At 34.8% G+C, this 13,190-nt stretch overlaps 1 protein-coding gene across 4 annotated transcripts in view; it reads left to right on the forward strand.

The window, feature by feature from the left end:
- SCN7A (sodium voltage-gated channel alpha subunit 7) overlaps positions 1-13,190 on the forward strand; it is a 105,089-nt gene that overhangs the window by 36,522 nt on the left and 55,377 nt on the right. For all 4 annotated transcript variants that reach the window (XM_077883430.1, XM_077883431.1, XM_077883432.1 and 1 more), the window contains exon 2: positions 11,439-11,674. In XM_077883430.1, coding sequence (XP_077739556.1) covers positions 11,439-11,674 — 236 coding nt within the window. The remainder of the gene's footprint in view (positions 1-11,438; positions 11,675-13,190) is intronic.

The following is a 13,190-nucleotide window of genomic DNA, read 5'->3' on the forward strand; positions in this document are numbered from 1 at the left end:
ATCTGGTAAGATCATTTCCAAATAGGCACCTAGAGAATGAGGACTATTTTAGAGATGGGGGGGAAAAGGTACCCAAAAAGGTGAAAAACATGTGCATCTTCTGGAGAAGTTATGTTCTAAAATGAGTATTCCCTTCAGCAATTCAAGTGTAGCTTCATCTCTTGTAGTTAAGAGCTCAGTCAAGAAAAAAACAATCTCCCAAAATGCAATGATGCCTCTGCCTGCTTTATAAAGGTGAGTGGATGAAACTTGGCTATTAGCCAAAAGAATCTTTCTATCTAGCAAGCTGCATTAGTTTTATCTCAAGGGGCCCAAGGCTAAGATGTTCTGAAATTGTCTGTCTGGATTGGGCTGCTTCCTAGATTTTCAATATTAGCACCAGGAGATTTCTAATATACAGTCAAGGGCTGGTATAATTCAAATCAGCTGCATTAAGAGGATTTTCTTTCCATACAACTCACAGTACCACCATCCTCTCACCTTCTCTGTCCTCTCAGAGGCCCCAGGAGTCATGAACTGCAGATTTGATGCTATCACATCTAGTCAGCTGCCTAGGGTTTCATACATTGTCTAAGGTCTTGTGCTCATCACAAGATAACCCAGTGCCAAATTAGCTGCTAGAGGTTTATAGTTGGCCTTACATGACAACTGGTTTTAACTCTTACATCTGGTCACATTTGGGCATAGTTTGTGGATCTCTGAGCTTAGTTCTACTGCTCAAAAGGTGAGCAACAATGAAGGTTCAAGGAAATGTAGCAGTTTAACTGCATATGAAGAGGATGTTCATGGAGGTCAGCTAGTTGTGAATGTCCCCGAAAGCTCCAGGGAGAGTGCCAGTTTTAGATTTTTTTAAACAGAAATCGGGTCAGGTCTTGCATATCAAAGGAGCAGGTTGCATCAAGTACTTCAGGATTGAAAGCAAGTTATAGAATCTGGTTGCATGACAGAGCCCTTTGCATTCCTCTGGGTAGTAACAAAGGGCATTTTTCTCTCAATTATTGAGCCCTAACATGGCCTCTGGTCAGAAATTTTTGGTCAAGGATCTGACAGATTGGGTTCGCTATGAATACAATTCTAGGAAGATTCTGGCTCCTTTACAACTTGCTCATTTTGTTTGAGAAACAAGGGATAATTCAGAAATTCTAGGGGCCAATTTCACAAAGCAGTAGAAGTTTTGAGAACAGCTGGAGAATTTGGGGACATTGAGTGGTTTAGAATGTTGGGTTAGACCCCTTTCCCAGACTGACTGGTAGGGATCAAAACCTTTGTTGTCTTAGAAGATTCAAGTAGGAATATTTAAGGCAGAATCAACTTTATTTTTGTGTTCCTGGCAACCTCACTTTCTACTGTCTTTTTTACTGTCATATATAGTGATATTCAATAGTGAGGCAAGAGACCCTCATTGAGATCCTATTCCCAGTCAACTGCATCCATTCCTGGTGTTTCAACGGCCACTACGTTTTCCTTCTGTTCATTGTTCTTCCAAAATTTGCAGTCAGCTGCAAATAGAGAGACTTTGTTATCTGACCCTGGTTATGAACTTCTAATTCTATTGTGTGTATTGATTGTGTCATTCTGAAGCTTAATATCTTAGACTGCTCCTCCCTAAAGAAGAGAGACATTAATTGTTCTGAGATTATTGGAAATTTTGACATGTTGGAGATGATTTTTAATTTCAGTCCTTGTTGCTCTTGATGCTTAGTTTTCAGAGATGACCAAGATGACTTGGTTCCTATTTATTTACATGTCTGTCTCCCATTGTCCTTAAATTCAGTGACTATATTTTATTACTATCACCAGTGCTTCTGTCTGGCACAGTGCTTGGCACTTAATAAGTATATGTTCTACAAATGATTGCTAAATAAATTGTTAAGAGCAAACACCGTGGTTAAACCTATGGCCCTGTATGACATATCAAAATGTAAGAAATATTTTTTAAAGAAAAATCAAAGATTAATTTTTAAATATATCTGAAATTATAAATAAAAATAAGAACATACTTCTCTGCAATATAGCACATTCCAATAATGTACTCCAAGGGGTCTGAGGGGCGTTAGGACAAGGGATCTAAGGAATGATAGAAGTGAGCAATCATGAAATCTGAAGCCACCAAAAGCCCAGAACTGGGACCCAAAGTAGGTCAGTGCTAGTCAGATACATATATTGAGGAGCCTTAGCCTAAACTGACTAAACTCTGGACAGAACACAAAGAGAATGTAAAGATCAGAGCCATAAATCAAAAGTCATTTAAGTCAGGAAAGAGTAAACAGCACCAGGGACAAGACAAATAGTTGGAATAAAGAAAATGATAACCAACTGGAGGGAAGAGATGCAAACACACAAAGAATCCAGAAATATAAATGAGTTGTGCAATAAACAGAGTGAAGCCTGAGCCAGTTTTGGAGACTAGAGCTTGGAGATGGCTATTTTTTGTCACATGTTAAGTCTATCCAACCAGCTGCCTTCCAACAGTACACCTTCGTAGAAAGAGTTATACCCTTGGAACATTAAACCATTGGATAATGATTGTGTCATATTTTAGATTATACTTATAAAAGAAAGAAATACCATCAGCTTCTTCTAAAGCTGACTGGAATCTGGGAATCTAAAGACATGTATGCTCTACCTTAGTTATCCAAGGGTCAGCCTTCATAATCACAAGCTTTCCAGCTATATCTCAGAATAAGAAAATAATGATATCAGGGATAGGGAGAGGGGAGAAGTTTTATGAAAAGCCAGAATTTTTAAAATTTGGTTGATTATTTTCCCCCCATTGGAGAGCTTGACTGCCGTCTCTAACACCTATTATAATGGTGTTTATACTTAATAAGCTGGAGGCAATGATTAGAAGAGGAAGCATATAGAAGCAAGGAACTTGTAAGCAGCAGGAAAAGAATCTAGAAGTCTGATGATAAAAGAGATATAAATAAATAAAGCCAAAGAAAATGTAAAAAGCAGAACTCTTTGAGTTTTAAAAATTATTTAAGGATCTCATAATATTGGAGCGCCTGGGTGTCTCAGTTGTTTAAGTATCTGCCTTTGGCTCAGGTCATGATCCCAGGGTCCTGGGATCCAGTCCCCTGTCAGGCTCCCTGCTCCACAGGGTGTCTGTATCTCTGCCCCCCCCCCCCATTCATTCTCTCTCTTGCACTCTTTTTCTCTCAAATAAATAAAATCTTTTTTGAAAAGGATGTATTGTGATCATTGTAGTTGAATATTATTATTACTTTGATTTATCAGTAAGAAATTAAATAAGGGGTGCCTGGGTGGCACAGTCAGTTAAGCAGCCCACTCTTGATTTAGATTCAGGAAATGATCTTAGGCTTGTGCGTGAGATGGAGCCCGCATCAGGCTCGGTGTTCAGCACGGAGTCTACTTGAGACTCTCTCTGCCCTGTCCCCCTAAAATAAATAAATAAGTCTTAAAGAAAAAAATTAAATTAAAATTATTCTTTTTCTAAATTCCATGAAATATCGTAATTTCAATTAAAAAGATGATTAAACATAAAAATACCATGTTTTAAAGGATTGAAAATAGGAATACTAGTATTTATTGTATAGCGACTATCAGGCACTGTTCTAGGCGCTTTATATTTATTTTATTTTTTTTTAATTTAATTTTATTTATTTATTTATTTTTTTAATTTATGATAGTCACACACACAGAGAGAGAGGCAGAGACACAGGCAGAGGGAGAAGCAGGCTCCATGCACCGGGAGCCCAATGCGGGACTCGATCCCGGGTCTCCAGGATCGCACCCTGGGCCAAAGGCAGGCTCCAAACCGCTGCGCCACCCAGGGATCCCGCGCTTTATATTTATTAACTCTCAATGCTCACATTCCTCTTCACAGAGGTAAGCCCTTCCTATTCACATTTGGTTGAGGAAAATGAGGAATGGAAAGATTAAGTACTTTGCTCAACGTCATAGTTAGAAAATGCTAAAGCCTCAGATTTGAATCCAAGTAATCTAGCTCCAGAACCAAATGTTTTTTTCCAAATTTTTATTATGAAATGATTTCAAACAGAAAAAGCAACAGAACTGTGTAATGAACACCCTATACTCAGAACCTAGAGTCTTCAATAGTCATTCTATAATATTTAGTTCGTCATTTATCTATCAATGCATTCCTCAAACCATTTATCTGTTCTTCATATTTCCATATTGCCTTTCAAAATAAGTTGCAAACACCAGCAGAGCTCACCATAAACACTTTATAATTCATATATTTAACTGGAATTCAGTATTTGTTTATAGGTTTTTTATTTTCTTATTTTTCTTATTTATTTATTTTGTGGGGTACACAGAGAGATGAAGACAGAGAGAATCTTAAGCAAGCTTCATGTCCAGTGCAGAACCCTATGTGGGGCTCAATCTTATGACTCTGAGATCAGGACCTGAGCTGAGATCAAGAGTCAGATGCTTGCTTATCCAACTGAGATGCCCAAGTGTTCTATTCATGGGCTTTTTAAAGGTAAAACAAAGTAAAACACAAACTTTAAGGTATCCTTTGGTGAGTGTTCACAAATGTGTATACTCTTGTGCTCTTAAGTCCTAATAGGCTTTGAATGTTCTCACCCCAGAAAGTTCCAGCATCCTTCACACTTGATTTCTGTTCCATACCTAGAGATTAGTTTTGTCTGTTCTACCACTCCATATAAAGTGGATTGTGTAGTTTTGATATTTGCCAGAAGGCTTCTTTCACTCAGCGTAATATTTTGGGTCTTAGTCATTTTGATCTATCAGTACTTCATTTGTTTTTGTTGCTGGATTGTGTTCTATTATATAATATGCCATAGTTTTTATTTTTCTGTCTATTCTCTTGATGGACAACTGGGCTATCTCCTGGTTTAGGTAATTATGCTTTATTTCCCACATATTTACAAATTCTCTTGCTCTTCATTTCTTCTTACAGATCTAGATTTCCATCTTAAACATCTAAAAATATCTTTGTCTTCATTCTTGAAAGATACTTTTGCTTTATGTGGAATTCTAGATTTATCTTTTCTTTGTTGTTTCTACACTTTAAAAACATTACACCATCTTCTGGTTTCTGTGTTTTTGTGATGAGAAGCAAGTAATCATCTTATTATTGTTTCCTAATACATGTCACTTTGCTTTAAGGGCTTTCAATATTTTAACTATGATGTCTCTTATTTTTTTTACCAATGTGATTTAAAATACTTAGTGATACATAAAATCACTTGTTTTCAAAATTTTTTTTAAAAATCGCAAATGTTAAATAATAGATAGATGCTTTTCAGTGGGCTGTCCTTAATATCATTCTATAAAGAATTTCACATTTGCAAGTATACATAATCTCTTGTACTCTTTTGATTTCAACTATTTATTTATCTATATAACTATATAATCATATTTGGTATGTACATGTATATGTATACTAATATATACACATATATTTATGCACATATATAAAATATATAGACACATACAGTCTAATTATCTTGTTAAGCTCCAGGTCCAAATTTCCAACTTATCTCTGAATTTTTTATTTTGGATACCTCAAACCCCCCAAATTCAAAACATTACCTCTTCTGTCCCTAATCTAAACTGGTACTTCTTCCATATTCCATGTTCTTTATATGATATGACAGTCCAGATATATGTGTGCATAGAAATTGGGGGCAGCCCCAGTGGCTCAGTGGTTTAGAGTTGCCTTCAGCCCAGGGGTGATCCTGGAGACCTAGGATCAAGTCCCACGTCAGGCTCAAGCATGGAGCCTGCTTCTCCCTCTGCCTGTGTCTCTGCCTCTGTGTGTGTGTCTCTCTCATGAATAAATAAATAAAATCTTTAAAAAAAAAAAGAAATTGGTTTGAGGTATATCAGTGAAGTAAATTTCTATTATTCAAATTGCTAGGGTAAGGTATACACATATTAATTTGGATAATTAGTGCCAGATCTTCTTCTAGAAAAGTTCTACTATTAACACTACCAAAAAGTTTATTAGAGTGCTTATTTCCTCAAATCCTACCAGCACTTTGCTTCATTAAATTAGGACTTCCATTTTAAATTATTATAAATATGTTCACTTAAGTTTTCTTTTTTAAGTTTCATAGTTTAGAGTATTTAAAAAATTATTTTTCATTTAAATCACTGAACCATCTAAGTTTTGTTTGGCTGTAAGAAGTATAATGGAAACTGCCCGATTCTGAACCTCCATATATATGCTCCACAAATAATACAGTACAAAAAGAGAAACAAACTACACAAAACCCACACCATCAGCACAACTAGAAGACAGAGAATGCCTGAACTTCAAAATGCACAAACCAAATTCATTTGCATGCTCTTTCATGCTCCAAAAGCTTTATGGAAAGTAAGTTCTAAATTTGATTTAAAATGACTAAAAGAAAGATAATACTCATCCTAATTATGAAAATAATGGGGGGGAAAGCATTTTCTTTTTTTATTATAAATTTATTTTTTATTGGTGTTCAGTTTGCCAACATATAGAATAACACCCAGTGCTCATCCCATCAAGTGCCTAACTCAGTGCCCATCACCCAGTCACCCCTACCCCCCGCCCACCTCCCCTGCCACCACCCCTAGTTCGTTTCCCAGAGTTGAGTGGAAAAGCATTTTCCATAAATTTCCTGTATCAGTTATTTAATAACCTCTATTTTTCCCATTCTTATTTGTAACAAACTATTTAGGTTTTATGTAGATTCTATATTATACTAATACTTCAAATTATGCTTAATGATAGTAACAAAATCAATCTGAGGAAAATAAAATCATGTGATAGATTAAAACTCAATACCCAGTAATCCTAAATCTGGGTATCTACAAAAGAAAATAGAGGGAGGGATTATAGGTAGAGTGCACTAAGTCATAGCTGAGATCACAGCCAACATCATACGGCAGAACCAGTCTAGTAAGCATCATAATACCTCTGCTCAGACCACCAAAAATGTAGCACTGGTTACTGCTACTGGCTCTGTTGTTACTGTCACTCCCAAAATGGCTCAGAGTTTCTGCTGAAGCATCTACCTCTCTTGCAAAAAAAAAGTGATTCTCCACTGCCTCTCTTATTTTATGTCAATAAATCAAAATTAGAAAGCTTGAGAGGATGCATTTGTCTTTGCAAGATCATGTTGTCACTCATTAAATCCGCGAGACCCTGAAAAAGTCATTGTATTATCTGGTCCTTTCCACTTCTGTTGCAAGAGGTCTCTCACCATGATTCATACAATTCAAAATTTTCTAAATCTATGTAGAAGATCACCATGCTCACTAGGCAGCACCTCCTCCCCTCCAAATTAATGTCTACTATGCTAGCTCACCTTCAGTTTTACAAAATTTTCCAAAATATTTGACATTGACAACATTTACAAAAAAATTTCTAAGCAATCCCACATGACATCAACTTGTCAATTACTCAGTGAAACAAGTCACTCCAGTAAGCCCATTGGTTTTTTGGATATTTCTAAGGTAGACATACTGAGATATCAATTGTTTACACTTGTCTAAAAATTTATAGCTCCTATAGTTTAGAGATACCCAAATTTAGATTAGACACACCTGGGTTAACATCTCCCTCCACCATCTAACGAGCTATAGAGTCATGGAGAAATCATGAAATTCATCTGTCTCTGTTTTCTCACTGGTAGAATGATGACCACAACAATGATACATGAGAATATGAGATCATAGAATTAGAAACATGTAGTTCATTGCCTCTCAAATGGTAATCACTCAGTCATTGTAACTATAATTAGAATTGCCATTATTATTATGGTAAATATTGGCTTATGTTCAAATGTTTGAAATTTGCTTTAAAGAGAATATTTTTCAAAAGAATGCATCTCTTTTTTCTATACTGATGCTGCTGTGCTACTTTCAACTGATGTCCAAGAAAATTGACTTGCACTTTAACCAACAATATAAGATACCAGTACAACTGGAACTTGTTAGGATCCAAATCTGGGCTGATTTTGATACAATTTTTGCCAAAAGCTTACTTTACCTATTCAGTTTTTTAGAAAGGCATTCTAATGGACAGGTTAATCTTTCTATATTTTTCAGGGTTTAGCATTATATTAAGATCACTCACTGGAAAGCATAGTGCCTGACCATATTTTATGAATTCCCCACAGAAATGCTTTCACTGAATTATGATGTAATGATGAATAATTTAAAGTCTGCGCTCAGCTATCTAAAAGTCGGATGCAAGCCAGGTCCATTTGATAAATACTTGCCTTTCTTTGTCATACCATGGAAGAGAATACCCACTGTCCATTCATTCACCTAGTCAACAACTCAGAATAGTTTCATTCAACATCAAAATCATTACTAGAGATGGCTTCTGGGATAACTGACTGGGTTGATAGAGAGAATTAGCATCAGCAAAGTCAGTACTGTGGTCCAGGTTTTCTGTATATGGTCTGCTTAATATATATGACCTTGTGGGATGATGCATAAGGGATTCCAAAGGAATGTATGACAGGTTATGTTATCAAGGTCTCATAGCTAGTAGGTGACAGAATTAGGAATCAAAGATTATTTTGCTATGTATACGTGATAACAGGAAAAAAAGATTATATTTGTACAATGTAATAAGAAGACTGGCTTACAGGAGCACCTGGCTGGCCCAGTTGGTGGAACATGCAGCTCTTGATCTTAGGGTCATGAGTTCAAGCCCACATTGAGTGTAGAGATTACTTTAATAGGTAAGCTTTAACATAAAAGCCTGGCTTGCAGTTTAATTTTGAGGTTTCTATGTAAAGTGCCCAAAAATATTTTCATTATTGACAGCATCTTTGCAGTAAGTTTGAAACTCCCTTAGTGTCTACTTTTAAGGAGGATATTCTTTACATATATACTTAATAATATTTGTTACCAGTTACAATGGATCCTAAAAATATAAGATATAAGAAGTACTTTTATTTTAATATGAAAAGAAAAAAAATGCTTTTGATTTTGTTAATTCAATGCTGCATAGGTTCTGTGTAGCTAATAGCCCAGACTTTTAGGTCATGTAATAATACTCTGTGAAAATTCAATCCAGAGATTTTAAGATCAGAAAGTTCTAAAATTATAAGGTTGCAACCAATCAGTATTTGGACCTATTTAAGTTATTCTACCCAACTGCAACCAATCAGTATTTGGACCTATTTAAGTTATTCTACCCAACTGTCAAGAAGTCCATGCTTTCATATTGCTAATTACAAGGAGAGATTAATGTCCAAATTAACTTATTCCATGTCTTGACAGCTATTTAAAAACTACTTTATTATTTTAAGCCAAATGTATTCTGCTTCAGCCTAATGATTCTAGTTCATCTTTTTAAAAAAATAATACTTAAATCAAATTTCTTTTCTACATGAGAATCATTGAGATACTTGGAATCAATAATGTTCCACTTGAGCCTTTTCTGCTTTCAATTAACATATCCTCCATTCTTTTATCTGGTGTGATTTGAGTCTAATCAACATTCAAATCCCATCTGAAGACCCTTTCAGTTTATATACAGGCCTCTTCGACGTGGTCATGGAATGCAGCAAAGTAAAGACTGCTTCCTCCATCTTCCTTCGAAACAGACAAAAGTTATATTAGCTTTTTTTGGCAGACACAAACTGGTATTGATTTATATTGCAATTATTATTAAGTAAAACCCCTTGGTTTTCTCTGCTGCAAAAACATATCTATTACTCTTGCACAGATGGGTTGTTTTGGTTCAAATTTCAAAACCTTGTATGTATTCTTACTATATATTATTCTATTAGATTTGGCCCATTATTCTAACATATAAAATCTTATCACAATTAAAAATTCATATTTACTTCCCACCTATCGTGTGCCAATGACGGTAGTAGGCATTTTCACCTATTTTATTTTATTTTATCCTTATTTAACCTGGGAAGGAATCCCTATTTTATGACTGACAGGTTTAAGAACACTAAGTGGTTTTACTGAGACTGCTAAGAACATTAGTAACAGGAAGGACCATTTAATTCCAAGGTTCATGATTTTATTTGTTTGTATTAGACTATAACCATGAGTCATTAAGAAACTATTTAATATGTATTCAAGGAATTCCATGTAATGGATATAATTTTGAAAGCTCATTAAATATTTCATTAAATATTTTAACGGAAAATTTTATATGTAAGTGCAAACATCAAGTATCTGTAGCTTGTATTGACAAATTGCACTAATTCAAAGCATTTGGGATCCTCTCAATAAAGTATGATATGTGAGGTGTGTTGACAGGAAACAGAATGGAGAAAATCAGCAAAGAACATGTTTTATGTGAGAGAATAAAGCAAAGTTCATGAATGGGGAATCAATGCATGAAATTATATTTAATGAAAACTAACTTCAGTGGCCTTTCAGGTGACTTAAAATAGGCAAGACTTAGAACTGAGAGAAATCTTAGAGATTACTAGGGCAATCTCTATCTTTGACACAGATATATGAACAATGGATAATATTTAAATTAAATAGGGATGTTTTTCACCTGGTGTGTATGTATCTCTTGGCCCAACTGAGATCATGATTTCCATATATTTGTTCATTCATTTATAAATCAGGCTTATTCTAGTTGCACTCCATGCCAGTGGGAGATCCCTAATTTTCTGGCAAACAGTTATTCCAATTATAGACACAGTATTTCTGACTTACTTGACTCAGCCTATTGCTAGCTGAGGATAACTGCTCTGTGGACAGCTGTGGACACCACACATCAGGCAGGTGCCATACTGACTATATCAGCATCAAACAAAAGTTGACCAAAATGCTGAAGCTAGCTCTCCCTCACCAGCCCTCTGAACCCCAACCAGACAAATTATGATTCTAAAAGTCTGAGATTAGGGCAGAGCATGTTTAAATTCATGATTGAAGATAATTATATTATTTTGTTCAGAGGAATTGATGACAAAGATTTCATGAATAATTTTCAAGGTGTTAAATTTGTGTGTTTGTGTACGTGTGTGTTTACTATGTCTAAAAGGTTAAAGAGCAATTCTAGTCACTCAGGAAAACAATGAATTTTGTTTTTACTTGTTAAATTGCTGTTATGGATGTAATTACCACTTGGATGATTGAGAGAAGAGAATGTTTGCGGAAATGTTCTTGGTAAATATCCATGTACAATAATGGAAACTGAAAATCTCTAGAACTTTAGAAATCTTTTATTATGGGGGAGAAACTGGAAGGAAGTTTTCAATAAAACAAAGAGAATTCAGTGGATGAGTAAATCATGTAAGATTAGTCACTCATGAACTTACAAATAGGTATAATATCAAGTATAACAAAATCTAGTTTAACAACTCCCGTATCTACAAAACTCAGGAATTTTCTTTGAATGTATATATTTAATTTGCTCTTCTCTCTTAATCATATCCTAACCATTTGAAATTTAATTTTTTTCTTTATATACCAAAATTTTATAAAGAATTGAAGAAAATACATTTTTGCAGGTAGAAAATTGGAAATGGCCTCCCGAGAACCTAAGGGCCTTGTCCCCTTCACCAGAGAGTCTCTCGAATTTATGAAACAGCATATTGCTAAAAAGCACAGTGAAGAACAAAGAGATTTAACGCCAAACACCGACTTGGAAGTTGGAAAAGAACTTCCATTTGCTTATGGGAATCTCCCTCAAGGAATGGTGTTGGAGCCCTTGGAAGATGTGGACCCATACTACAAGAATAAAAATGTAAGAATGAATTGCACTTACCGTGACTACATTTTCATTATTTTTTTCAGATGTACAAAAAATGTAATTGAGATAGGATTTAAAAAGAATGAATAATAAGTCAAAGAGTTATTTTAAGTGTAGAAAACTGGATAAGAAATTTCACAAATATTTGGGATTTTTATTAAAACTGGTTGCTTGCCTGCTAGGGTTTTTTGGGAGTTACTTTACTTTTAATAGGCTAGACTGTTAGGACTTAATGTAAAGGACTTATTTTATGGGATTGGCTACTTAAGGTTATTGATTTTAAAAAGACTATGATACAAAAATTTTGTAATATGTACAATAATTTTAAATGTTCAACTTAATAAGCTTGTTCAGTAGATGGGAAAATAAAACTAACTTATATTTTGTCACTTTCATTAATTCATACATTTACATCCTATCTTATCCCTGGAATGACTTGAGAAGCCAACTAAGTATTTGAACAATCCACAAACAAGCACAGAAATGATAAAATAAGACTATTATTCTTAGCAAAGGCTATGTGGGCTGACAAAGCTGAAAGAATCTTCCTTAAGAAAATAGAATTTTAGTTACAGCTTGGAGAACATTTCACATTTTATCCCTGCAAAGGGAAGATCTTGATATTAATTGGAATAGGGAAGAGATAGGGTGATGATAGCACTCAACCCCTATTGCAAGTTGTGGGAAATGAAGGAATGAGGAAATGAAGATGTCAATATGGATTTAATGTGATGGCCAAAGGACTGATGTGATGAATGCAATGTTTAATTAAGTTCAATTTGAATATTTATAAATTACTATTGTGTAGAAGAGACAGGGTCAGAGAGATGATATAGGAAAGAGAGTAATCCAGGTCTGAAGTGAAGAGGCCTGGATTATAGGAAGGTCTTAGAAGAGGGAAAAATTAACAAACCTGAGAAGAAACAACAGGATTTGAAGACAGACTAATAATGCCAAAATTTCCAGCCTGGAATGATAGTAGTGCTACTTTATAAAACTGAAATAATTCTAAAAAAAATTAAGCTTGGGGGGATATGAGGATTAGCCCTATTGTGGACAAACGTAATTTGATATTCTTTTAAAGCATTCAGGGCAAAATGGGCAAAATGGAATTGAACCAAAGTCTCTGGATAGAAGGCAAAGTGATGATTTTGCATAACCACAACTCTTTCAAATATTTTGCATGCTGGAAGAGTATTAGCATTTTACAGTGTAAATGTATAGGTTAACAAAGACTCCAGTATCTGCAGTAGCTTCCATGGGCATTATGTAGCATTAGCTATAAAACACCTGTAAAATCTTCAGAGCATTTTAGTGAAAATGTTAAGTCTTCATCTCAATTATCTCTGCTTTTACTTTTGCTATCTAGCAGAGTTCTGAGTTCTTTGTAATGTATAAGATATGGTAGGTAAATCTAAGTTTGTTATTTAAGACAAAACCAAGGATTTTGAAAAATAAAACAAGCCAAAAAGCATAAGGATAGTTTAGTATAAAATCACTAGTATTAATG

The sequence above is a fragment of the Canis aureus genome, chromosome 34 (assembly GCF_053574225.1).
Source record: "Canis aureus isolate CA01 chromosome 34, VMU_Caureus_v.1.0, whole genome shotgun sequence".
Classification (NCBI taxonomy): Eukaryota; Metazoa; Chordata; class Mammalia; order Carnivora; family Canidae; genus Canis; species Canis aureus.